Raw genomic sequence first — 25871 nt, 5'->3', positions numbered from 1 at the left:
AGAAATTAAACTGTGAGGTCATGGTTTTAATATGCTTAAACCACTGGGAGAAATGAGGTTGACAAAGCAGTGAAGTCAGTCTTTGTTAGGCAATATCTGGTTTTCAACTTCGTGATATATCACCAGCTAAACATCAGAATATTTCACCCTCAAAGCCAGCCACTAGATGAAAGGGAAGCGCTTATTTCATAGTTTTATTTATTTCATAAAATTTATACACCGCTTGACTGTAGGGGAGGGGGAACCCTCTTAAGTGGTTTACAAAAAAGATACAATAAAATTCATAAGAAAAATTAATGGCAATAATTGAAAGCTTTCACAAAGTTAAAATAATGATAGATTAAAACTCACCTCAACTTTCTGAAGATCTGCGTGGCCTTGTCTAAACAAGAATGTTTTTAGCAGGTGCTGAAAAGAGTGCAGCGAAGGTGCCTGCCCGATGTCAATAAACGGGGAGTTCCAGAATGTATTTATTTGTTTTATTTATTAAATTTGTATACCGCCCTTCCTCTGCAGATCACAACATAAAGTGGAGGTGCTGCCACACTAAAAAGTTGACTTCTTATGAATGTGGAACGGGTATTATGTGGCAACTGTAACAGGGCCATTTCCGCTGACTAAATGGTGGGTAAATGGTTCCCAAGTTGTTACGGGCTTTATATGCTAATAGTGGCACCTAGCAAATTGGTAGCCAGTGCAGATCTTTGATCACAGGTGTTCCATGCTGTCAGCGATCATGCCACAGCATTTTGCACTATAATTTGCAGCTTCCAAATCAAATGATTCCAGTCTTCTCTGTTGTGTTGTATGTGTATGGCCGAGCTGTGTGTGCAACGCCTCCTTTCCCACTCGCCTGTCTTACTGTAGGAGGCGCAAAATAATCTGATTCATGCAACGCAGACTAACTGCTCCACTGTCTTTCAGATGGGGTCGAGGTTTTGGCCTGCTGGGTTCCATTTTTGGAAAAGACAGTGCAATAAATCAACCGAACAGCGTCTTCGGTCTTGTGTTCTATGTTCTACAAATGTTACTTGGTAAGTGTCAAAACTTCCCTCCCTCCATTTTCCATTATCTTTTGTCTGTGGTGCTCAGGGTCACACACCTTCTGCTGAATAAACTTGCTTCCTGGTACAGCTGCATCCTGTATCCTCACTGAACTGCCTTTCCCATTCCATGGTCTGAACAAGCAGGTCAGCAGCTCATAGTCCTTAACCACAGTAACACCGACAATTCTAAAGCAGAGCTGGAAAGAATAGCCAATTCCCAGCCATCAAAATTAACACACATTTGTTAGTTGTCAGCCATGTTCAGGGCTGGGGAAAATGTCTCAGCTGCATCACAACTGATGGGGAATGTGGCGGCAACCATCCTCCCCAAACTCCCTTCCTCCAGATAACATAGCTGCCAAGTTATCCCTTATTTTAAGGGATTTTCCCTTATGCTGAATAGGCTTCCTCGCGAGAAAAGGGAAAACTTGGCAGCTATGAGATAATCAAAAACCATATTTTCAGTGAATGCATAGGCTTGCAAATAGCCACTCACCTGGTGCCTTTGGTGAGGTGGAATCCATTCCAGACAAAACCAGGCTGTAACTCAGAAGGAAGCTGGCCCTTCTTGTTTCCAGGCTCCCGGCAGGTTGCAAATCCTTGGAGTCAGTATAACTTTGATGGGGCTTCTTTGCAAGCCTGAGTGGGTGTTTTGCAGCATTTGCTCTCATTAACCCTTCCTTTCCTCCCACCCTCCCCACTCCTGCTGTTCCTGCTCTCCCAGCTGTCAAACTTCAGGTTGTCAGCTTCTTGTGGCAGTGACCACTCTGTGCTTGCATCCGCTTTAAAATGCTGTGCCCGGTGTTGGCGCTGCATAATGTAACAGAGGAAGGACTTGCACACCTTCTCTGCAAAGGTGCTGTGCATTAAATTTCCTCGCTGGATATCCCGGGAGCCTCAACTGAAGTGTTATGGTAATTGGTGGTCTTTGATATTTTGGTGGTGGGCAGCATTGTGAAGTACCTTTTTGGGGGGACTAGCTGAGGACAGGCCCCTGCTTCTTCCTTCATGAGTTTATCTAATTCCCCTTGAAGGCCTTCTGAGCCTTACTACTTTTTACAGCCAGTTTCCATGATTCGAGTAAGATGGAGCAGACTTAACATCGGCACCAGGGCTTGGAGCTCGTAACCTCTGAGGCTTTAAGCATTTAAAGAAAGCAGAAATCCTTGAACAAATCCTGTTTCTCTGCCTGACAGTGGGCGGTCTGTTAGTGCTGCGGTGACTGACCTACTTGTTTCAAAAAATTGATACAGTACACCACTTGATTGTAGTAAAACCACAAAGCAGTTTACAAAAAAAGATAAAACAATAAAATTATCACTAAGGAAAAACTAACCAAAATAATTGAAGACATTCAAAAAGTTAAAATAGCAAAACAAAAACCTTGCATCAGTTTTTAAAACCTGCATCAATTTTCTAGACATCTGGGTAGGCTTGCCTAAACAAAAATGCTTTTAGCAGCTGCCGAAAAGAGTCAGGTGAAAGCACCTGCCTGATATCAATAGGCAGGGAGTTCCAAAGTGTAGGTGCTGCTGCTCCATCTTTCCAAGTCTACTTTAATATACTTTGAATGGTATATTAAACGTGTCTTTTAAAAAATGAGAAATAGGAATGGCTCGGCTGGGCTGTGTTGGGCAAAACTGTGCCAAGTAACTGCTTTGTCTTTTCCAGGTATGACGGCAAGTGCGGTAGCGGCGCTAGTCCTCATGATGTCTTCCATAGTGTCGGTAATAGGATCCTTGTACCTGGCCTACATTCTGTACTTTGTCCTGAAGGAATTCTGCATTATCTGCGTTGTCACGTACTTGCTGAACTTCATTCTCTTTATCATCAACTACAAACGACTAGTTTACTTGAACGAAGCCTGGAAGCGGCAACTCCCGCCCAAACAGGATTAACCCCACACCCCCCATGAAAACTTTTTGACTGACAGTCTGAAGACCCGACTTCCGTTTCGAGTTTATTTCACAGTAAAAGAAGGTTTTTGTTGTTGTTATTTTTCTTCTCCATATCAGATGCTTTACCCCAAGGATCGTCACTGGTTTAATGACAGTGAATGGAAAAGAACCGGGCTCCGTGGTAACTTCTGTCCAATGAATTCAAGGTGGCACCGGTGGAAGTCCTAACCCAATCAAAGACCAGCTTTAACTCTACGCTGAAGGAGTTCTTAGCTGCAGATTCGTTGCACCCACCTAATCTGTCCTCCTCCCCCAATATTTCAGGTTGGTAACACTTGCTAGGAAGCCCCTGCATTCTATGTGTCAATTCAGTTTTGGGAGTCTTTAACAGAAGATCATGATAACTTTATTCTAGACTTTAGAGGTACCGTACGGAAATGTTGCTGTTTACATTATGTGTATTTGTAGCTAAGGGGGTTTCACTTAGAAGACTCACTGCAACATTGTACATAAGGCTCAGAAGCGCTGGGCAGCGTCCGTGTGAAACCAGAAGCTTATCACGGCTCAAACCGGTTTTTGTTCAGAAGCTTAGCAACTTGAAGAACCTTCCAATTCTCGTTGGGATGTTTTATTTTTTAATGGAGGATGAAATGAGCCCATCTCTCTGGAGAAAACTGTTGCAACGAGGGAGAATTAGTTGAGATTCCTTCTTCCTTCTTTTTCTTTGGACACGAAAATGGAATTTGATGCGGCCAGTTGTGCAGGTCTTCAGACAGCGGCAGGACTTAATACAGGTTCCTGTGCAACACGTGAGCTGTTTGTCGTGGCTGACGAAAGATCTCCTGGGAGGACACTAAGAAGGGTTTGGCCTGGGGGAATGGAGGGTCGTGGCATTGGGAGAGCCATCTTCTCAAATAGGCAACCTGTAGAAAAGGGGGAGAGCCGACCTTGCGCTCCAAATTGATGTCAGGCGGCCAAACAGTATTACTGGTTTGAGGTATATTTCAAGCTGCTGCGTAGAATTACAACGTTACACTGGATCCCAGTGACTTACTGGCAAACTGATGCACTGAAGTCTTATGCAAGCCGGAATGCAATGGAGGGCAATGTCCAAGGGCACTTAGTTTCCCCTGGGCGGTTTCCCTTTGTTTCAACGAGGCTGGCGCATAAAATGATTGTGACAAACTTTGTAGAGACCTAGTGGTCCCGGATCCTTTTATACAAAATTGGGAGTGAAGTTTTGGGTGGATATTGAACTCTTCCCCTGCTCCTGAGATGAGGGGTAGGAGGCGTAGGGATTGTGTTAAAAGAAAATGGGCAGGCGAAATGAACAGGCTCTGTTGAAAGGGATGGCTTAGGATTCCGTAACGGTTCTTGTTGGAAACTGTACGTTCAAGCAAAAGAGCGCATCACTGTGGGTTATTTTCCTTCATTCCATGGCGTCCTGAAATGCAGTGTTTCTTTTTCCTTTTTTAAAAAAGTGCCTTCTGTCCTTAAAAAAAGAAAGAAAGAAAAAAACCAAATATTGGGCCAAGGGTTTGGAGGGGTTTGAAATTGGCAGGCAGAAGTGTTCGTGAGATATATATAATATATATGAAACAAACCTTTGCAGTATGTAGAAAGTGTTTCTCTTCCCACATAACCAAGCACCTCAGATGGGTTCCTCCTGTGATCACTTTGGCCAACCTCATGGTTTGGACTATGGTTGATGAGAGTTGTAGTCCGAAAGCGCCCAGGGGAAGGCACTAGGCTGCTGTGAAGGCCTTCCAAGGACATTCCTATGAAGCCCGTTGGAGGAGGCAGGAATGCCAGTTCAGTTCTCCGGCCACCCCCCAAAACTGGTCTTTTCGGCCAAGTCAATGCTTGGTGCCCGCTGCTGACAAGTGCAGCAGTGTGAGCTCCGCAGTCCCTGCGACTGGCTTCTGCTCTTTGTGCCGGAGCGTCTCCTGGAGGGAGGAGGCTACCTGCCCTTCCTTCCCACACTACATTACCTAAATGTGGAGGCTTTGCCCGGCCAGTTTTGTTAGGAAGGCAGGAGCCCGCAAATGGACCGTTTTGCAGGGCTCGAAATCCAGGAAGGCAGGAGCAGCTTCCAGTCTTGACGCAGCCGCCATACTCAAAAGATCCCTTTTGGGAAGAGCTACTGTCTTTCCTACCCCCACCCCCACCCCGGGCAGCTTCCTGCAGTGGTGGAAAATGAGGTTGCCACTTTGTTCTCGTAAAGGCAGCAAGAAGGCAGGTGTTTCTGGAGAGAGAGTGTGTGTGTGGTAGCGGTGCTAAGGAGGGTTTGGAAGGGCAGTCTCTGTGGGTGACTGTAGCCCCTGTTGGAACCACACAGCTGCTACAGTCACATGGAGGCTTCTCAGGATGGCTCCCGTACGAGTTAGCCTGTGGAATTGATATATTCACAACTATGCTTCATCTCCACTCCGCAGTTGCTTTGGGTGTGCGTGCCTGCGCACACTTGTGCAAAAGTATTAAGGGTAGTGGGTTTATTGAGCTCAGCGGCATGTGATCAGAGCACTGGCACCCGGCCTTGTTTCCTAGACATCTCGCAGTGCCCATCCTGGGTCGCACAGGACAGTGAAATGTCTTGGGGCAGATCTGAATGTATCTAACCAATCCCAAGAGAAACAGAGAGGTCCCTGTTCTCCTAAGCGTGTGATGCCAAAAGGATAGCCTTGTGCTATTCCCACCGCCCACTCCCAGTGCAGTGCAGGCTCTTTCCTGCCTTCATATCAGAGAGGGCTGAAAACGTTCTTCAAAGAACCTCTTTCTAGAAAATTCCATACAGTCTGTGTCTAAATACTTCTCGTGCGTCTGTGTAAGAAGTCCTCGTTTTGATGTACCGTTCTCCCTTTTAAACAACAACAGCACCACAACTAAGATTAAGGTGTTAGAATGAAATCCTCTTGTGTCTTGTGAAAAACGCAGTGTGTTTTCAGTGGGATCGGCATCTGCCCCCGATGGTCTTTTTTGACAGTATTTTTAAAGCCTGCCAAATGAACAGTCTGCTTCTCACAAGGGACCACAACCGAGCACAAGAGGGTGGCAGTGGAAGCCTGGTCATATGGTCATATGTATTTGAGTATATGTGTGTCTGTGTATATATATATGTATATATTTATGTATATATATACACATATATGCATACATGCACTGTATAAAAGAAAGAAACAACACTAATAACTGCTTGTTGTCTTCGTCAGGGTGGGGAAAAGTTTCTCAAAAGACATCTTGTGTTAACAAGAGTAAAACTGAAGCTTGTCTTGAAATTTGTTGGCGGTATAGGTTTTTTTTTTTTTTGCCCTTGCTCTGAAAGATTTTTTTTTAAAAAAAAATTCTTGTAATGATGAAATGTAAGGGTTTATTTATTGATTATTGTTATTTCTTAACATATCTGTGGGTGAGAGAAGGCTTTGCTTTCCTTGAACCTTCGGTCAAGGAGAAGAGTTCCATTTGTACACGATTTTAACCTCAGCCTTTGTGTTTCCTTCCCCGGCTTGTGTTCTCCCTGCATCGCGGGACCAGCCTTTTCTTGCTTTCCGGGGCCAGCAAGCCTCATTGCTCCCACACAATTTGGCCTGCTCTGCCTGCTGACCTTGAATTGCAAAATCAAACCTTGAGTGTTGACTTCATCCCTCCCCCTTCATTTTGTCCCCGATGGAGAGAAACCCTCCGTTTTGTTAAGTGTTCTTCACAGGCTCTGTGCATCACAGATGTTCCCAGCCTGGTTTGTCTTTACCGCTGCGTAACAGCCACCTGGGGCACCTGGCAGTTAAGTTGTAGCTGCAGAAGAGCCCATCCAACTCCTCCCCCCCCCATCCCATCACCCGGGGGGACGACGACCCTTCTCCTTTGGGACCCCCCAAAAGCCCCAGCCAGCTCCCCCCATATGTGTTGTTGTGATACCCAGATAGGACCAGCCATGCAAAAAAACAGCTTGGGTGCAGGATGCAACATGGTGGTGCCCCATGCAACTTGCCCATATGATTTTCTCTTGAGGTCAGCAGACTTCATGGACCTATGTAGGAGAGAGGACCCTTGCCCCCCCCCTTTTCATGCACCTACCAAAATCCTGTCTTTTTACAAAACCATGCTTGGCCAGTTGCATCTGGTTGTCCAAGCTGCCTCGTTTTATGCCAGAGAGAAACAGAGAAATGCTTCGTTTCTTTCAGTGATTTAAAGGTTCAGGTTCGTATTATCCCTATGTGCGGGGAAGCCAGACTTTCTGGAGCCCAACCTCATTCTCCTCCCTCACCTGTCATTCCAACCCAACCCCTGAAAACTGTGGCCAAACGGCCTCAAAAATCGAGTGTGGCATGTCCAAGTCATCCTGCAGACAGGGAGCAGGCAGCTTTTTGCTTAGTGGAGGATGGGAGACAGGAAGCCCTTGTGGGTTGGAGAAACCCATTTTTGTATTACACATGGGACCCTTCACAGTAGAATAAGGGGGAGCTGTTGCGTCCAGGAGCTTGTTGGGGTAATTTTGAATGAAGGCGTATTATTTGAGGCAGGCAACAATCCAGCTTCCACTCACCCCTTCAAGGTTTTGATCCAGATGGATGAACTGACGTGTTCATGTTCCTTTTGTGCCGCCTTCGCCAACCTCGTCTGGAGGGAGCTGGTGAGAGATGGGGGGGGAGGGGTTTCCAAAACATCTAGAGAGCATGAGGTTGGCAAAGGGCGATTGGCGAACGATGGGAGAAATCTGTAGCCTGGGGTGGGTGGGTGTTTCTATAAAGGTCCGCTGCTTATGGAAATATTGTTAGCACACCCCAGAATCAGAACATCTTTTGAAAGGGGTTTTCTTGCTGCTCGGTGTGGTCTCTGGTCCAAAATGAAAGCTAGGATTTCAGCCAGCAGCTCCTGGCCTACCTGGATTTAAAAATAAAATAAGATACTTTGGCCTTTGTTCTGCCAACGCTATTGAAACACACCCTCGCAAAACTAAGGAAGCTGAAGTATTCCGTTACTTTTTTTAAAATTAAAAAAAACCTGTATTAAGCATGGACTAAATATTCAATGTGTGTTCTGTCTCGTATGTTTTGATCTGACAATTATTTCTTTTTCATGTGTTTCGAACTCGCCACCCGTGTCTAAACTGGAGTCGTTCCGTTTTTCTGTTCAACCTAAGACTGCGACATTCTAAGGTCTGGGGTCCACTTTTTGCTAATGCGAAATTAAAACAGAAACCATGTAAATAATGTAAGAATGTTTTATTTGTTGCACATAACTTTTTTGGTATAAAAAAACAAAAATAAATGTAGAAATTATCTGTGGATGTCTTTGCAGTGTTGTTTCATAATCCGCGCTGCTGTTTCATGCCCTCGCCAGCAAAGCCCCCAATACCTTGATGTTTAAGTCGCAGAGAGCTATTAGTCCCTCAGAGTTTTGTGTGGGACTTTTAAGTTTAGAGAAAAGGCGAGTAAGAGTCCGTATTACAGTGCATAAAGTTATGGGGAGAAGTTTTTCTCCCTCACATATGATGCTAGCACTCAATAGGGTCATCCAATAAAGCTGAATGTTGAAAGATTCAGGACAGACAAAATAATTCCTTCACCCACTGCATAGTTAAACTATGGAACAGTGATGGCCACCAACTTGGACAAATTCATGGTGGTTAAGGCCACCAATAGCTATGCTCTATCAATTGCTGTGAATTACAAGTGGGAAGAGTGTGTCTGTTGTGCTAATCTCCTGCTCAGGGGCTTCCCAGAATAGGCATCCGGTTGGCCACTGAACTAGACAAGCGTTTCTGCTGATCCAGCAGCTTCTTGCTCATACAGGTGAAACTCTGAAAATTAGAATATCGTCAAAAAGTGCATTTATTTCAGTAATGCAACTTATTATTATTTATTTTTCTTTTAATTTTTACAAACACTTTCTTTTGGAAATTCCACAGTAATAAAACAAATAGTTACAATAATACTAAAATAAACATCGCTCTTACATTTCATTAATTACATTCCATTTGTAATTGACCCGCCTAACGACAAATAATTACAATTACAACAAATAAAGGCTTGACATATCTTGCTTTGCATGTCATGCATCTTATCTCATATATTGGTTTCACCTTTTAAGTTGCGTTACTGAAATAAATCCACTTTTCGACGATATTCTAATTTTCTGAGTTTCACCTGTACACCATACTTGTCAAAAAGACCCAAGAGATTGCGGTGATCATTACACAAGGCTACACTGGCTTTGTGTAAACCAGAATCTATAAACATGTTCAAAATGAAAATGTCATGGATGCTTTACTTGAAGTTCCTCCTGCATTGCAGGGGGTTGGACTAGATGACCCTCGGGGTCACAACTCTACAATTCTATGGTTCTACAAGAAAATCTTTGCCCGTTTTCATTTATGTTCCTTTGGCTTTGTCAGACGGAAGAGCAGAACTGCGGTCCCTCCCCTGCTTTCATGAAGAAAACACATTGGAGCAAAAACAGTCACGGAAATTTAGTCTCTTATTTGGATGCTCAGTAGTGCCTCTCCTTGAATTTCTTCTGCTGTGCTTAACGTAACAGCGTAAATCAAGTGCAGTTGGAGGCCTGAGTTTGGGGGAAACCAATATTATGGTAATTGGGCCGCGCAAAGGGCCTGCATTCCTCAGCCAGCTTCCAGTATCTCTCCCTTAGGACGAAGGCGGCCGATTTGGGTTGCCGTTGGCGGGTGAAAATACCTTTCTTGTTACCCAAAACGCGCGTTGTGCCTGCAAGATGGGAAAGAAAATTACAAAGGGAAGGCTCAGCGGCAACAAATTTGTAGAGTTCGGAAGGAACTTGCAGGTAATCCAGACCAAGGATGGGGAACCTGTGATGGCTCTCCCATACAGTACATTGTTAAACTCCCAACTCCCATCATCCCTCAGTGCTGGCAAAGCTGTCTGCCTAGGACTGATGGGAGTTGGAGTCCAACAACATCCAAAGGGGCCATGCAGGTTCCCTGTCCCTGATCTCTGGGCCACTTCCTGTCCAGTGCAGGATGCACCCCTGCCAGATGCGGTCCAGCCTCTGCTTAAATTCCTTGCGTGAATAAACCCCCCCCCTGCTTCACCAGGCAGTCTGTTCTCTTGCCTCAACAGCTCTTGAACACCCGGGAGCTGGCGTCTTGCATTGCCTATAGCAGGATAGTCCAACTTTTCATACCAAGTGGGCCGCAAGAGTACTTAGACACAGAACCCGCAGACCACACACACTGCCTTGTACGAGCAAGACTAAAATTGGGCCCCCCACGAGGCTCTGGCAGGGTCCAAGAGCCCTCCCACCTCCTTTCTAAATGGGGAAAGCACTAACTAAGCCAGTGTTTCTCAACCAGTGTGCCTCCAGATGTTTTGGGACTACAACTCCCATCATCCCTAGCTAGCAAGACCAGTGGTCAGGAATGATGGGAGTTGTAGTCCCAAAACATCTGGAGGCACACTGGTTGAGAAACACTGAACTAAGCTTTTGGAATGAGGAGGGAGGACTCTAGAACCCTGCCAGAGCCTCAGTTTTCCAGCGTCTCGGAAACCAAAAGTTTCAGAACCCAAACACCGAAAACCCAGAAGCAATTGCTTCTGTTTTTTAATGCGCCTCGGAGGTCGAACAGCCTTCCAGAATGAATTACGTTCGACAACCAAGGTACCACTGTACCTCCAAACCAACGTCAAAAGCTTCCAGAGATTTAAGAAGAAGAAGAGTTTGGATTTGATATCCCGCTTTATCACTACCCGAAGGAGTCTCAAAGCGGCTAACAATCTCCTTTCCCCTCCTCCCCCACAACAAACACCCTGTGAGGTGAGTGGGGCTGAGAGACTTCAGAGAAGTGTGACTAGCCCAAGGTCACCCAGCAGCTGCATGTGGAAGAGTGGAGACACGAACCCGGTTCCCCGGATTACGAGTCTACCGCTCTTAACCACTACACCACACTGGCTCTCCGAGGAGCTGTCGCCAGGGGGCAGCGCTGACTCTAGCATTTGTTCATTGCTGTTGAAGATTCTGCAGGATGCCGGAAGCAAAGGCCAAGAATTCTAAGACGCTACCACCAACCATCTTGGGTGCCCCTGCCCCATTCCCACCACACCAGAGAAGCTGGCTTGTACATTTCGGCACAAGCAAAGGTAGTCAAGAACCACAAGGGTTCAGGCAGGTGTAGAGGGAGAGAATGGGTTGAGCTAGATGTGGGCGAAGGAGGTTTGGGAAGGCGATAGATGGAGTTAGCAAGGCAAAGGGAACAATGGGAGCATCCCCTAGTATTAAATTTATGAGTTGCAGAGTCCCAAGGAAATTTGGGAGCAGAAGACGTTTGCAGAGGACACGGCAACTTCAACCTGAGAGGCCAGTACCTTGGTCCGTCATGAAGTCAGCGAAATTCCAGATGAGTTCTCCAATCACATAGTCCTTCCTCTTTTGGTCTAGGACAGCATGATACTCCTTCAGCACAGCCGTCTGGTATTCCTCAGAGAACATGAGAGGTGGGTCCTGCGGGAATAGGGAAAGGAAAAGGCCTCAACAGTGAGATGAACGGGAAGGAAGAGCCCTTATGCGCATGGATCCAGTGCAGGCTGCGCAATGCATGAGAGCAGCCATCCAATATCCGGGTAGCTGTCATGCAGAAGGTGGAATGCTCTCGCTCTCTGTTGCTTTAGAGGGGTGGGGGGTCCTGGGCCTCAGATTGGCCTGCAAGACCACTTTCCCCAAGCAACGCCCACCTGTCGATCAACTGATGAGGATGCGGAGTCAAGGTTCAATCCTGCTAGCTGCTGCCTCTCCACCACGTTCCCTGTGGGGGAAACACCCTGACAAAGTGGAACTCTGCAGAGTGCAGGATTGAACCCTCTGCTCATCACCTGATAATAATAATTTTATTATTTGTACCTCACCCATCTGACTGGGTTGCCCCGGCCACTCTGAGCAGCTTCTAGCATATACAAAAACATAATTAAACATTGAAAACTTGCCTATACAAAGCTGTCTTCAGATGTCTTCTAAAGGTTGTATAGTAACTTATCTCATGATAAGTGGAGAGCTTAGTCCTGCTGGGTGCAGGTTCACCAGGGTGTTCCTTGGGGGGGGGGAGGGTTGCTGGCAAAGCAGACCCCTACCCCCACCTCCCCATGGGTCAACTTCAGATGATTGACAAGTTTGACCCAGCTTTCAAACTTGGCCCATGAATCAAAAAAGGATTGGCCCACTGGGCCAAAATTTCCCACTGCTGATCTAGAGGGCAGGACTTTTTGTTCGTTTGACTTTTAAACCACCTTTCGTCTTATCAGGATTCCAAAATCCTAATTAAAATGCCACCTTTATTTGCTTATTTTTACTTTGATATCCCACCTTTCCTCCAAAGAGCTTAAGGTGGCATACATAGTTCACCCTCTCCCCATTTCATCCTCACAGCAACCTTGTGAGGTAGGTCAGGCTCACAGACTATGACTGGCCCAAGGCCACCCATTGAGCTTCCTGGCCAAGTGAGCTTCTTTGTCCAACACTCTAACCCACTACAACACACTGGCTTGGCTAGATATCTGTGAATGTGAGGCCTGAAGAGTTTGTGATGGACTAGAAACTTGCTTAAAGGCATAGTAGGCTATTACTGTATCAGTACTCTATTGGGTCAAAGTCATCTTTTGTGTGTGTGTGTGTGTGTGTGTGTGTGTGTGTGTGTGTGTTGAGCATTCTGAGCACCCACAGATCATCAAGCAGCTGCTCAGTACATTTCTCCTCTCAGATGCCTGCCATCCTTCTTTGGAAAGAAATGTTTTCTGCCTACAGGCGAGTGGCCTTGGAAGAGCCGGACTCACCATGTGGAGGCCAGCGATGACATCTGCTCCATACTCGCTCTGGATAATGGGCTTCTGGTGAGCTTGGTACCAGTTCTCAAACTGAGAGTTCAGCTGCAGGCGGATGACCTCCAGGTGTCCAGAGTCGTGGTACCAGGAGAAGTAGCTATTTACGCAGATGACGTCCACGTAAGGGGCCTGCAGAAAATTCAAGTTTGTTTTTAGCTGATTTTGAGGGGCACCCGCTAGATGGCAAGCATTCTCTGTCTCTCTCTGTGCCCCCTTTCCCACATCCCCGAACATACTGGGGGAAGGAGAAGGGTGCGAGCAACTCATTCTTGCATAAGCTCCATAGAATTGCAGAGTTGGAAGGGACCACAACAACAGACAAGCCCTGTATCCAGGTGGAATCAAGGTCTTGCTAGTTATTCCTGGGCTGCAGGGGGTTGGTCTAGATCAGGGGTCAGTGAACTTTTTCAGCAGGGGGCCAGTCCATTGTCCCCCAGACCTTGTGGGGGGCCGGACTATATTTAAAAAAAAAAAATATGAAAAAATTCCTATGCCCCACAAATAAGCCAGAGATGCATTTTAAATAAAAGGACACATTCTACTCATGTAAAAACATGCTGATTCCCGGACCATCCGCGGGCCGGATTTAGAAGGTGATTGGGCCACATCCGGCCCCCGGGCCTTAGTTTGGGGACCCCTGGTCTAGATGACACTTTGAAGTCCCTTCTGACTCTATAATTCCATGAGGACTGGGGGGTCGGAGATTCCCCACCGCTTGGCCTGGATATTCCATGCTGAGCACCTTATAAATTATCGGCATAAAGTGTTCTTTTTGGGAAGGGCAGAAAGCCAGCCTTAAATAACATTAAATAAGCAACAGAGACAAAGGGATGGTGCTTACTCCAAGATCTAGAGCGTAATTGGCATTTGTGATGAACGTGACTGGGCGCGTGGGGTCCGTGGCTTTGGTGTGAGTGATCACCTCCCTGCGTGCAAAGACAAAACCACAACTGTTTCTCGCTGTGCAGAATTAATTCATCCACATGTGATTCCATCCTCCTGCACTTCTGAGGGTCTGCATGGCAACCTGGATGGTTGCGTGACAAACTTTTAGTTTGTTAAGACTTGAGAACATAGGAAGAGCCTGCTGGATCAGGCCAATGGCCCATCTAGTCCAGCATCCTGTTCTCACGGTGGCCAACCAGATGCCCTTAATGTGAGTTACAGGTAGGTAGCCGTGTTGGTCTGACGCAGTCAAAACAAAATAAAAAAATCCTTCCAGTAGCACCTTAGAGACCAACCAAGTTTGTCATAGGTATGAGCTTTCATGTGCATGCACACTTCTTCAGATACCTGAAGAAGTGTGCATGCAGGTATTCTTTAGGTATCTGAAGAAGTGTGCATGCACACGAAAGCTCATACCTATGACAAACTTGGTTGCTCTCTAAGGTGCTACTGGAAGGATTTTATTTTTATTTTGCCCTTAATGTGAAACTGCCAAGCGAGATTAGAGCACAAGAACCCTCTCCCCTCCAGTGGTTTCTACCGTAGCAACGGGAATTCAGACACATTACTGCCAGCGACGGTGGAGGCAGAGCATGGCCTTTGCAGCTAGCAGCCATGGATAGGCATGAATTTGTCTAATCCTCTTTTAAAGCCTTCCAAGTTGGTAGCCATCCCTGCCTCGTGGGAGGGAGTTCCATAGTTTAACTATGCGCTGCAAGTACTTTATTTTATCTGTCCTGAATCCTCGTAACATTCAGCTTCCTTGGATGTCCATAAATTCTACTGTTCTGAGAGAGAGAGAGAGAGAGAGAGAGAGAGAGAGAGAGAGAGAGAGAGAGAGAGAACTTTTCTCTATAAAATTACCCATGGCATGTGTAATTTTATAAACTCCTCTCATGTTGCCTCTGACTTACCTTTTCTCTAAACTAAAAAGTCCCAAACTCTGCAACCTTTCTTCATAGAGGGTGTCCCCTCCATCCTCTCTGTTATTTTGGACTTGTTAAACACTTGGTACCTGTGGGGGTCTCCAAGCATCTAACAATACTGTTAAACACACAGACATATGTACAGTGGAACCTCGGTTTATGAACGAACCTCTGTTTACGAACGCCGCAGACCCATCTGGAACGGATTAATTCACTTTCCATTACTTTCAATGGGAAAGTTCGCTTCAGTTTATGAACGCTTCAGTTTATGAACAGACTTCCGGAACCGATTACACCCATGCTTCGGGTTAAGTACGCTTCAGGTTGAGTACTCCGTGGACCCGTCTGGAATGGATTAATCCACTTTCCATTACTTTCAATGGCAAAGTTCGCTTCAGTTTATGAACGCTTCAGTTTATGAACAGACTTCCGGAACCAATTGTGTTCATAAACCGAGGTACCACTGTATAACATCTATTTATTTAACGGTTGAGGTACCGTTTGACTGTAAAAAAAAAACCACAACAAAACAACCCCCCTAAGTTGTTTACTAAAAGAAACATTCTAATTAACGGATAAACAGTTGAAAACAGGTATTTGTAAATATTGAAAAGGTGATCAAGAGTAGCTAAGAAGGAATACAACATGCCTAGCTTATACAGGTCTGGGGAGGCGTTTTCTCCAGATAAATAATGTTTCATTGGGGAGCAAAAAGAGCACAGCAAAGGTGCCTGCCTGACGTCAAACGTCTCCTCAGGTCTATGAAAACCTGGCTGAGGGAAATGAGAAGTCTTTACCTGGCGTCAAAAGTAAATCAACAAAGGTGCCTTTGCTAGGTAAATATATGTGACACTTGAGTTCACTTTGGGCAGGCTGAGTGCCAGGCTACAAACTTCACAGCACGGTGTGCGGCAGATACTCACTTGAAGTAGGAGCCGGCTGGGGCCAGCGAAGAGGCCGGCTCATTGGCCACTGACCACATCACGACCGAGGGACGGTTCTTGTCGCGGCGGATCAGCTCCTCCATCACGATGAGGTGGTGCTGGAGGCTTTTGTTGCCAAAGTTTATGCTTAAACGGAGAGCAGCAAAAAGGGGGGGGGGACAAGGGTTTCATCATAAGGCACACTTTTTGCCTCTTTTTCTCTTTCTCTGAAAGGATCGAGCCAGCAGTAAATCACACCATGCAGGTTGGAGTTAACTCTTCATTAGCGGAAGCAGGATCCGCACAGGAGTGTCAGGCCTAATGAGCGCAGCAACTCATCTCTAGCAGGTCTTGCCTCATGGATTGAAAGTCCCTGCCTCCCCCCAGCTGCCTAAGTCCCTTCCTCTCTTGGGTTTTTTCCAAGCAGTCGGAGACTGCGCCTGCACATTGCCCATCTCTCCACCGCCCTCTTCGTACCTCTTCTGGTTGTAGACCAGGAGGGACAGGAGCTTGTTGCAGGAGGGGGGGGAGACACCCGTGACTTCACCAGCCAGATCTCTCTGGCTCTTGGCCTCCCTCCTCCCCTGCTTCAGCTTCTGCCTCTGAGTCTGGACTTCTCTCTGCCACAGGCTCTTCCTGCTCACTAAACCCTGTTGCCTCTTCAGCTTCTGACACCACCTCTCCCCAATCTTCTGCTGACCACTCACCACCATTCCACCGCCAGTCCCTGAGCTCTGAGCCTTCTTCCCTTGGGGGTTCCCCAGCTGCTTCCTCCTACCATTCCTCTGCATCCAACCAGTCCATGGCAATCTCACATGCTCCTTCCTCACCTCATGCACAGCCGAATTATTCCTGTCTTTCTCCTCAGCCTCCTGCCTACTACGGGCCTTAACGTAGTTCCTTAAGTACATCTGCTCCCACTCAACCTCCCGGCCAATGGGAGCTTCAGATCCATCGGCCAGCCCCGCCCCTTTGTGTCGTGAGGCCAGCTCAGCCAATCATTCCCAAACACGTCACCACCATTGCCAAATTACCTCAGCGCATCACTCTATAAATCGCTGGGGAGCTCAGGGAAATCGCCGCTCGCTCACCTGTACTTCATGCCCACGGCCGGAGACTCATCGATCACCACGATGCCGTAAGCGTCACAAAGCTCCATTATCTCCTCGGCGTAGGGGTAGTGGCTGGTACGGAAGGAATTGGCGCCCAGCCAGCGCAGGAGGTTGAAATCCTTCATGATGAGGGGCCAGTCCAGCCCTTTGCCACGGATCTGCCGCGGGGAACAAACCCGGTGAAACAGGAGAGGCTACAAGTTAGCAAGAGCAATGGTCCTTCGCCAACACTGGGCTTCCAGCTGAGCTGCCACTGAGTGATGGTCCTCCTCCTTCAATATTAAAGCAAGTTTCTAGTCCTCATGGGCCTGAAGGGTTGATTGACATGGGAAACGGTCTCTTGCAGAGCCAGACCGTTGAGCCACCTAGCTTGCAACCATCTAGACCAGGGGTTGTCAGCCTGGTCCCTACCACCCACTAGTGGGCGTGTCAGGATTCTAGGTGGGTGGTAGGGGGTTCTATGGCACAAGCTGAATCCTCCTTCCATCGAGCACTGGTGGGCGGTAAGGAAATTTCACCATCAAGAAAGATGCATTAGTGGGTGGTAGGTATAAAAAGGTTGACTACTCCAGATCTAGACCAAAGGTTCCCAAACTCGGTGGTACCACTCCATGGCAGGGTGGGAATAGCTAGGGGGGAAACGAAGAGGCAAGGGGGCAGCAGGGGGGCACTAGAGAGTGTATTGATCTCTTATTACGATTGACCACCCTAGAGACTACAGCAGGCATCCCCAAACTGCAGCCCTCCAGATGTTTTGGCCTACAACTCCCATGATCCCTAGCTAACAGGACCAGTGGTCAGGGAAGATGGGAATTGTAGTCCAAAACATCTGGAGGGCCGAAGTTTGGGGATGCCTGGACTACAGCAAAGCACTTTCCTCACTTTGTATTTGAAGTTTTGCCATTCTTATTGCTTCCCAAGCTATTTCCTTGGGCCGTGTTTGTTTGTATTTACAATGCCGAGTTGTCACAAGATAGCCAAGCTATTGATTTTCTTATTAATTAGTTACAGCACATCTGTGACAGGTGCTGTATTATTTATTCGTAATGACAGGCAAGTCATTACGAATAAATATTTTGTGCTGTAAACTTCCTAGTTAAGAATGTGTAAAAATATTTTTCATACAGTATCAGGTATCATCGGATTTGTTGAATTAATTAAACTAAATAGCTTTAACTGAATTTTGAATGAATGCGCAATTAACCATTACAGTTTTGAGTTTTATAGTGTTATTAGCTTCCTTAATGGGTCATGCAAACCACAGTTCTGAATGATGCTTTTTATAGGGTGGGGGGACACTGGGGGTGAGCTTATGCAACCCGGGGGGGGGGGAGTTTGGGAACCACTGATCTAAACCCAGGTTGAGAGGTTTCTGGGTGAGGCCCATCCTGCTTCTTAACCCAGCCCCCCAGCCCATCACCGGTGCTCAGCAATAACAGATCCGAAAACAAGGCGCTACTCAACTCACATCAGAGTCTTCGTGCTTGTTGACCCCATGGAAGTAGAACGGTTTCTCGTTGATGAGGAACTTGTTGCGGGTGACCTGCACAGTCCGGATGCCTACCGGCTGCGTGTAAGTATCTTCGGAGACAGTGCCGTCCACCTCGGCAGAAAGCGTGATCTGTGGTCCGAAAAAAGCCACCCTTTTTGCTTCAGCTGTCTCAGCACGCAAGCCCACACCCCAATAATCACCAGCCCCCCCTGAATCTGAGATGTAGCATCCGGGGAAGGAGAAATTTCTCTGCTGTGCCAAAGTAACCTGTAATCTGCACCCTGCATAATTTGCAGGAAATTTGCTAGACTTGAACCCAAGGCCTCGTTCTCCAACCCAGGAGTAGGCAGAAATGTGCTGCGAGGATCAGATGCGGCAGCGGGTGGGCAGCCGGGACCACACCCCTTTCTGCCCTCTGTGTGTTGTCCTTGCCAAGAGAATTGCCCCACTAAACTGGCAGAGTTTTTCACTGGAGGGCTCCCACAAGGGCTGTGGATGGGAAGGATCATAGGAAGTCAGATTGTTAGTCCACCGAGCTGAGCATTGTCTACTCTGGCTGGCAGCGGTTCTCCAGAGTTTCAGGCAGCCCTACCTGGAGTTGCCACTGGGGATCAAACCTGCTCTACCAGTGAGCTATAGCACTTCCCTAGAATTTGAGTAAAGCGGGCGTGGCGGGACGCAGAGATTTTAAAAAGTGGTTTTAATCAATGCCAGAGGTAAAGTAGGGATGGAAGGACACTTTCCCCGATTCCCTTCTCACTGGACTCAAACCGTGCTTTAAACGGCCATTGCTCCATTTCCTCAGTGTCCTCCCTTTGCTCACTCTACTCAAATCTCTGCCACAGTTTAAGATCATCACTTTCCCCCTCTCAGTTTCCTTCCATTCCTGCTTTATTCAAAGCTCTAAAGGTAAAGGGACCCCTGACCATTAGGTCCAGTCGTGACCGACTCTGTGGTTGCGCGCTCATCTCGCATTATTGGCCGAGGGAGCCGGCGTACAGCTTCCAGGTCATGTGGCCAGCATGACAAAGCTGCTTCTGGCAAACCAGAGCAGCACATGGAAACGCCGTTTACCTTCCCGCTGTAGCGGTTCCTATTTATCTACTTGCATTTTGACGTGCTTTCAAACTGCTAGGTTGGCAGGAGCTGGGACCAAGCAACGGGAGCTCACCCCGTCGCGGGGATTCGAACCGCCGACCTTCTGATCAGCAAGCCCTAGGCTCAGTGGTTTAACCACAGCGCCACCTGGGTCCCTATTCAAAGCTCTACTGAGGTTTAAAGCCAGCTTCCTGTGTGTCCCTCCATCCCGTCTTTTCCTGTTGGTAGAGCAAGGCAGGTGCCCTTCCTTGGATTGCTCTTAATCACTGGAAATCCTATTCAGTTATGTACACCTGCCTTCTGGATTTTCAAGTCGGCATCCTCCCCTACTCAACTAAGCCCTGAGCAAGTGTCAGAACATTAGTTTTCCGCTAGGGGATGACGCAGATCTGAGGATCCTGGAAAGGGGTCACGTGCAAAATCCAGGCCTTTGTTTCTCTCTCCCCCTCCCCACCAGAACTGAGTCCAAATAAGGCTTAAGTTACCTTCAGGTAGTAAAGGTAACCGGGATGTTCATCCATCAGGTACGGCCACCAGAGTAGAGGGTTCACCACTTTCATCTCGCCAGCAGACCCGTTTCCAGTTGCCACGGTGACACCATCTTGGTCACGCAGTGTCAGGGTCAAGGAGTAACGGGGGCTGCCCCGGACTGAAACCAAATACTGCACCAAGCCTGCCCCAGCAGAAGCAAAATAGGTGAGCTGGCGAAGACAGCGGGCTACAAATCAGAACAGCTCCGTTTCGGATCCCACTTCTACCACCAACTGAATCCCTTAAGCATCCTAAGGGAGGCCATTTTCTCAGCCGCTGCTCCCACAACAGTTTGGCGGGAAGCAACCCCGGCCTACCTCACAAAGCTGTTGTGACGATTGTGGGGTAAAGGGCTTTGAAGAGAGGGAATTGGGGCCATCGCTTGGTTTAATAAACCTTAGCTTGTGGGATGCCATTTGGTGGCCAAAACAATCGTTCGTTCAGAGACTTCCTGAGGTTGTAGATGGAGTGAATACGTCACAGCAAGAATATTCTAAGGTGGCCACTTTGATAAGTTGAGGGCCTTCTGGCGATTCCCTCCTTGTGAGAAGTGAGGTTACAGGGAACCAGGCAGAGGGCCTTCTCGGTAGTGGCACCCGCCCTGCGGAACGCCCTTCCATCAGATATCAAGGAAATAAGCAGCTATCCTATTTTTAAAAGACATCTGAAGGCAGCCCTGTTTAGGGAATTTTTTAATATTTAATGCTCTATTGTTTTAATACTTGATTGGGAGCCGTCCAGAGTGGCTGGGGAGACTCGGCCAGATGGGTGGGGTAAAAATAATAAATTATTGTTATATTATTATTATTTCCAGCCACAAACAGCTTGTTCCCACGGAAAGCTTTTCCTCCATCGACACTGCAGGATCATTGTCGTCCCACCCCCACCTGTTTTCTAAGCTCTGGCACTTCAGATACCTACCAACATTTCCCATCACGTCTGTGGTCACAGTGATGTCATCAATGTAGGCCAAGGGGGTGGTATACAGCAGGACAGGTCGGTGGATCCCAGCGTAGTTGAAGAAGTCAAACGATGTGTCTTGAACAAAATAGCCTTTGGGGTACCTGGGTCAAGGAGGAAGGGTTCAAGAAGACATTAAAGGGGGTGGAAAATCCCCACACTTGGAAACGGAGGGTTGGAAGGCATGCTTGGTCTGATTCACCAAACACCTGAGGTTCCACGCATTTACACTGAAATGATAAGTTCTTATTTGGAGGTTGTTTCCTGTAGCCTTGCATAAAATATGGATGTTACAGTTTTACTTTAAGTGGACCAGGGAGTAGAATTATAGATGTGCTTCTACCGGTTCTCCGCAAATTTTGCTGTTGATCCGTCATCGAAAACTCTTTCAATATTCAGCAAGTCGTGATATTTGATTTTGCTATTATGTACCCAATAATATCCAGTTTCAACAGCTGAGGTATGGAAGGTTTTGATAATTGGTCTGTAACGTTTGTAACATTGAGTTAAAAGACAGCTGACATGTGACAACACATGAAAGTTTGACAGCTGAAGAGACTTCACAATTGACGGAGAGCAAACCAATAAGAAATGCCAGCGTGCCTAAACCGCTTGGTAAAGTTGCAGCACCTGGGATTAAATTCCACAAAATTAAAAAATCTGACTGAGGGAAACCGGATTGATTGTTCTTCCTGCAAGTAATATGCTTAATTCTTTGTTTTAAGGGGGGAGGAGGGAAAATCCAAGAAAACACCTAAGATTATGTGCGAGAAGAAAGCCTCTTCCCTACACCAGGGGACCACAATGGAACAAAAGCAGGCAAAATGCACTTCAGAGCGACTTCCTTCACCTGTTCTAGACAGAACATCCCAGAATCTGTGGCTAGAGGGTTGCTGGGTTCCTCAGCAAGGCCTTCAACTCACATGGACTCGTTCTCCATATAATGGATGGTCCCCGGAGGCAGCGTGTGGGGCGTCAGGGTGTTGTTGACAGCAATGGTGATTCGGCAAGGCTCTCCTGGAGCATCGCGGAGGAGATGGTTGATCTCTGCTTCAAAGGGGAGGTGTCCGCCCTCGTGCTCAGTCACCTGGACCCCGTTCACCCACTGCAACGGAAGAAAACGGGATGTCTAGTTGCAAAGTCTCTAAACAAACAAGGGGGCCTGAAGGGAGGCATGCAGGTCACATGACTTGGAGCGGTGGGAAAACAGTGGCTGGACTACAACTCCAAGCATCCCTTGCTATTGGCCATGCTGCCTGCTGGGAGTTGTCAGCCAGCAATACCCAGAGGGCCCCAGGCTCCTCATTCACATGTAATAACTCCTGAACTTGAGAGGCAGTGGTGGTGCAGTGGTTAGAGTGTCAGAGTAGGACCTGGGTTCAAATCCTCACTCGGCCAAGAAGCTCGCTGGGTGTTTTCCGGGGTGGGGGGCAGTCACTCGTCTCCTCTCAGCCTATCCTACCTCACATATTTGTTTTGGGGGATTAAATAAGGAAGAGAGAGAACCATACACACCACCTTGAGTTATTGGAGAAGAGTGTGGGACAGAAATGCAGTAAAATAAAATAAAATGCAATGGTTCCAGAAACCAGGCAGGCTTCCATGGGGAACTGCACTGCACAGGGAGCCCCATACTCACCACGATCGAGTAGTAGTTTGCACTGCCAACCCGGAGCACCACTCGTGTCCCAGGATCTCTCAGGAGCCAGCGGGCTGGCGGGAACACCTCCTTCTCGTACCAAACCCAGCCGATGTACTGACGCAGCTTTGGATCTTGCGTGATCTCGTTGAAGCTGGCGGGGACGGGCATGTCAATCACTGGCCCAGACTGAAAGAGATGAGGAAGGTATGTTGGACATACAGGGCAGAGATGTTCTCCCATGCAGGCCTGGAATTTGGCCCAGTGCTCTCTGGGTTCACCCACTGAAAACATGTTGAAAAGGTTGCACTGGCTGTCAATTTGCTACGGGACAAGATTCAGGGTTTTACGGCTGGGGCATGCAGCACTATGGGGCATGATTTTTCTGGGTTTTATTACGGTTTTATGACCTGTATTCCATTTTGTGTTTCATTTCTACATACCACTTGTATACAGTCATACCTCGGGTTGAGTACACTGCGGGTTGCGTACTTTCAGGAATCAGGATGCATACTCCGTGGACCTGGAAGTGTTTACTTCTGGGTTCCGCCGTGTGCACGCGCAGTAGCATTCCGCACGCTTCGTGTGTGCGAAGCACTCTATTGGCGCTTTGGGCATGCGCTAAAGCACCACTTGGGTTAAGTACTTTTTGGGGTGTGAACGGCACCCCGAAACAGATTGGGTACTTAACCCGAGGTACCACTGTATTCTCCAAAACTAGAGCAGTTTGTACATCCTGACAAGCAAACTCCAGCAAACTTTTATCTAGGTTGCCAATATATTTGTTCTGCTCTTCTGCATTCAAAAATCTGCCTGATGCAGAGCAACTTAGCAAGTTATGATTTTTTTCTAGGTAGCTCATAGCTCAGTTGGTTAGAGCATGGTGCCGATAATGCCAAGGTTGCAAATTCAATCCCTATATGGGACAGCTGCACATTCCTGCGTTGCAGGGGATTGGACTAGAACATGGGTAGGCAAACTAAGGCCCGGAGCCGGATATGGCCCAATCACCTTCTAAATCTGGCCCGTGGACGGTCTGGGAATCAGCGTGTTTTTACATGAGTAGAATGTGTCCTTTTATTTAAAATGCATTTCTGGGTTATTTGTGGGGCATAGGAATTCATTCATTGTTTTTCTTTAAAATATAGTTTGGCCCCCCACAAGTTCTGAGGGACAGTGGACCCGGCCCCCTGCTGAAAAAGTTTGCTGACCCCTGGACTAGAATAATCCTCGGGATCCCTTCCAACTCTACAATTCAGTGATTCTACCGTATGACCTGCTAAATCATGTCTTGGCCTCAGGCGATTCCATTTAAAGTACAGGATCAGTTTGGAATATTAAATGTGGCAATCACATCCAGAAGCCAGTAGAGGGCACTAATGTACAGGTGCTGTTTTCCATTCATTGAAGCTGCAAAGAGCTCACTTGCACAAACAATCCACTATTTACATTTCTATTTTCTTTGGCCTAAAGTCTAACATGTAAACAGTGGAGAACTACAAACCCGATCTTTGATTTTACTCACCTTTTCTGAAGCACACAGTATTACTTTAAAACTGCTGTTAGCAAGTTACTAATGATCAAGCACATTCTGCTTTTCCAAAACCTTTCCATTCCAGGTGGTTATTCAATTAACTGTGCCTGAGTTTGTTTTCCCCCTCCCTCCCAATGCCCTTTCCTTTAGTGTTGCATATTTCCTTTAGTGTTGGACAACTCAAAGGCACAGAGTATCTTAATATTAATATTTGCAAAGTGCTCTCGGAAGACTTTTTCAGCTGAACAGTAAAATAAAACAATGCATTAAATAACACCCTTTCTGTCTCCTGATTCACGGATGCACGTGCCTACTTCCTGCTCTTTGGGGAAACAATTATTTCACCAGCTTTGCACTTAACAGTTTATTTCCTCACTCTTGCGCATAGAAATGCTGAGCTACTTCCTGATATGCTAAACTTCTCCTTTCCGTTGGAGCTGAAGGGCAATCAATGGCAACTCCTTGCTCTCTCAGCTTCTATCTTTCCAACAAAACTGTTACAAAAATCCCAGTGCACTGTTCACAAATACAGAAAGCCCACATCTACGCAGTGGCTGTGTGCCCAGAGAGCTAAGCCGAACCTCCACATTCAGTGGCAGTGTACCTCAGAGTACCAGATGTTTGGGGGGATCACAGGGACTGGTCATTGCATCCCCCCCAAACACTTCCCCCAATTTTTGGCTCTCTCAAAGAACCTGGGCAGCCAGAACCATGGGTGTGGCCAGGATTTTTGTGGGGGGGGGGCAGAACCTCAGTTTGTTATGTATTTTTATTTACTGGGAGGCAGCTGCTCTGCCCTGACCCCCCTTGGCTACACCCATGTCAGCCTCTGTGTTGGTTATTTAGGTTAACAGGGCTTTTGGCTTGATCCATTTGAGATGCTCAGATGCTGCTATCAAACAAGAACTGAAAAACTAAACCCATAATTCACTATACTCTTTTTGGTGCCTTTTTTGTTTAGGCAAAACCTACTGAAGCATGTAGAATATCGACACACGTTTTCAGCTTATTGTTGATTTTTCTTTTTGAAGGTTTCAAATGGCTGTTTTTAACTGTTTCTTACACTTTAGCTGTGGCTCCTGCATTGCGGGGGGTCAAACTGGATGACCCTTCCAGCTCTTCAATTGTACAGTTCCACAATAATAATAATAATAATTTATTATTTATACCCCGCCCATCTGGCTGAGTCTCCCCCGCCACTCTGGGCAGCTCCCAATTGAATATTAAAACAATACAGCATTATATATTAAAAGCTTCCCTAAACAGGGCTGTTTTCAGATGTCTTTTAAAAGTAGGATAACTGCTTATTTCCTTGACATCTGATGGAAGGGCATTCCACAGGGCGGGTGCTGCTACCGAGAAGGCCCTCTGTCTGGTTCCCTGTAACCTCACTTCTTGCAATGAGGGAACCGCCAGAAAGCCCTCAGCGCTGGACCTCAGTGTCCGGGCTGAACGGTGCGGGTGGAGACGCTCCTTCAGGTATACAGGACCAAGGCCGTTTAGGGCTTTAAAGGTCAACGCCAACACTTTGAATTGTGCTCGGTGCTTTTGCAATCAAGGGGGAAGCAACTTACTTAACAATTTATTTATTTCATAAAATTTATCTTGGCAGCTTAAATAAAAAATAAAAAAATCCCGCCTCACCGTGATGGTGCCCGCCTTCTCCGCTTACTCACCTGGGAGAGAGGCTTCTTGTACCAGCCTTCCACAAACCCCGCATCCCTGCGCTCTGACCAGTCTGCCCTGAAGCTCCAGAGGCCTCCCAGCTCCTTCAGCTCCCTGGAGGGAGATTCCCGGGGGTACAGCATCCCTCCATCCAGGGCGCCCCCCTGCTGGCAGCACCCCAGGACCAGGCACAGGGCGCAGAGGAGCAACAACTTCATGCTCCCAGACAGCCTGACCCGCTCTCCGCTGAGGCTGGAGAGGCA

The 25871-nt window shown here is 47.2% G+C and overlaps 2 protein-coding genes across 4 annotated transcripts in view; one reads left to right on the top strand and one right to left on the bottom strand.

Moving 5' to 3' along the window:
* VKORC1L1 (vitamin K epoxide reductase complex subunit 1 like 1) overlaps positions 1-8488 on the top strand; it is a 15130-nt gene extending 6642 nt beyond the window's left edge. Inside the window, exons 2-3 of one of the 3 annotated variants that reach the window (XR_009556805.1) lie at positions 925-1960; positions 2718-2766. Coding sequence is in view for 2 of the 3 variants with exons in the window: in XM_035138763.2 (XP_034994654.1) it covers positions 925-1034; positions 2718-2944 (337 nt within the window). In the remaining variant the exon portion in view is untranslated. Of the gene's footprint in view, positions 1-924; positions 1961-2717 lie in introns of all 3 variants that reach the window. The other 2 variants (XM_035138763.2, XM_060268377.1) reach the window with 2 other exon arrangements.
* On the bottom strand, positions 8409-25871 carry GUSB (glucuronidase beta). The gene is made up of 12 exons (XM_035138761.2): positions 25620-25871; positions 22410-22598; positions 21694-21875; positions 20732-20874; positions 19765-19952; positions 18158-18310; positions 16669-16847; positions 15578-15724; positions 13625-13709; positions 12736-12912; positions 11278-11413; positions 8409-9663 (listed from the first exon to the last, which is right to left on the bottom strand). Exons 1-12 carry the CDS (start codon positions 25824-25826, stop codon positions 9485-9487), a joined length of 1965 nt encoding a protein of 654 aa, XP_034994652.1. The 5' UTR covers positions 25827-25871; the 3' UTR covers positions 8409-9484.

The sequence above is a fragment of the Zootoca vivipara genome, chromosome 15, assembly GCF_963506605.1.
Source record: "Zootoca vivipara chromosome 15, rZooViv1.1, whole genome shotgun sequence".
NCBI lineage: Eukaryota > Metazoa > Chordata > Lepidosauria > Squamata > Lacertidae > Zootoca > Zootoca vivipara.
This window is presented reverse-complemented; position numbering and strand designations above follow the sequence as displayed.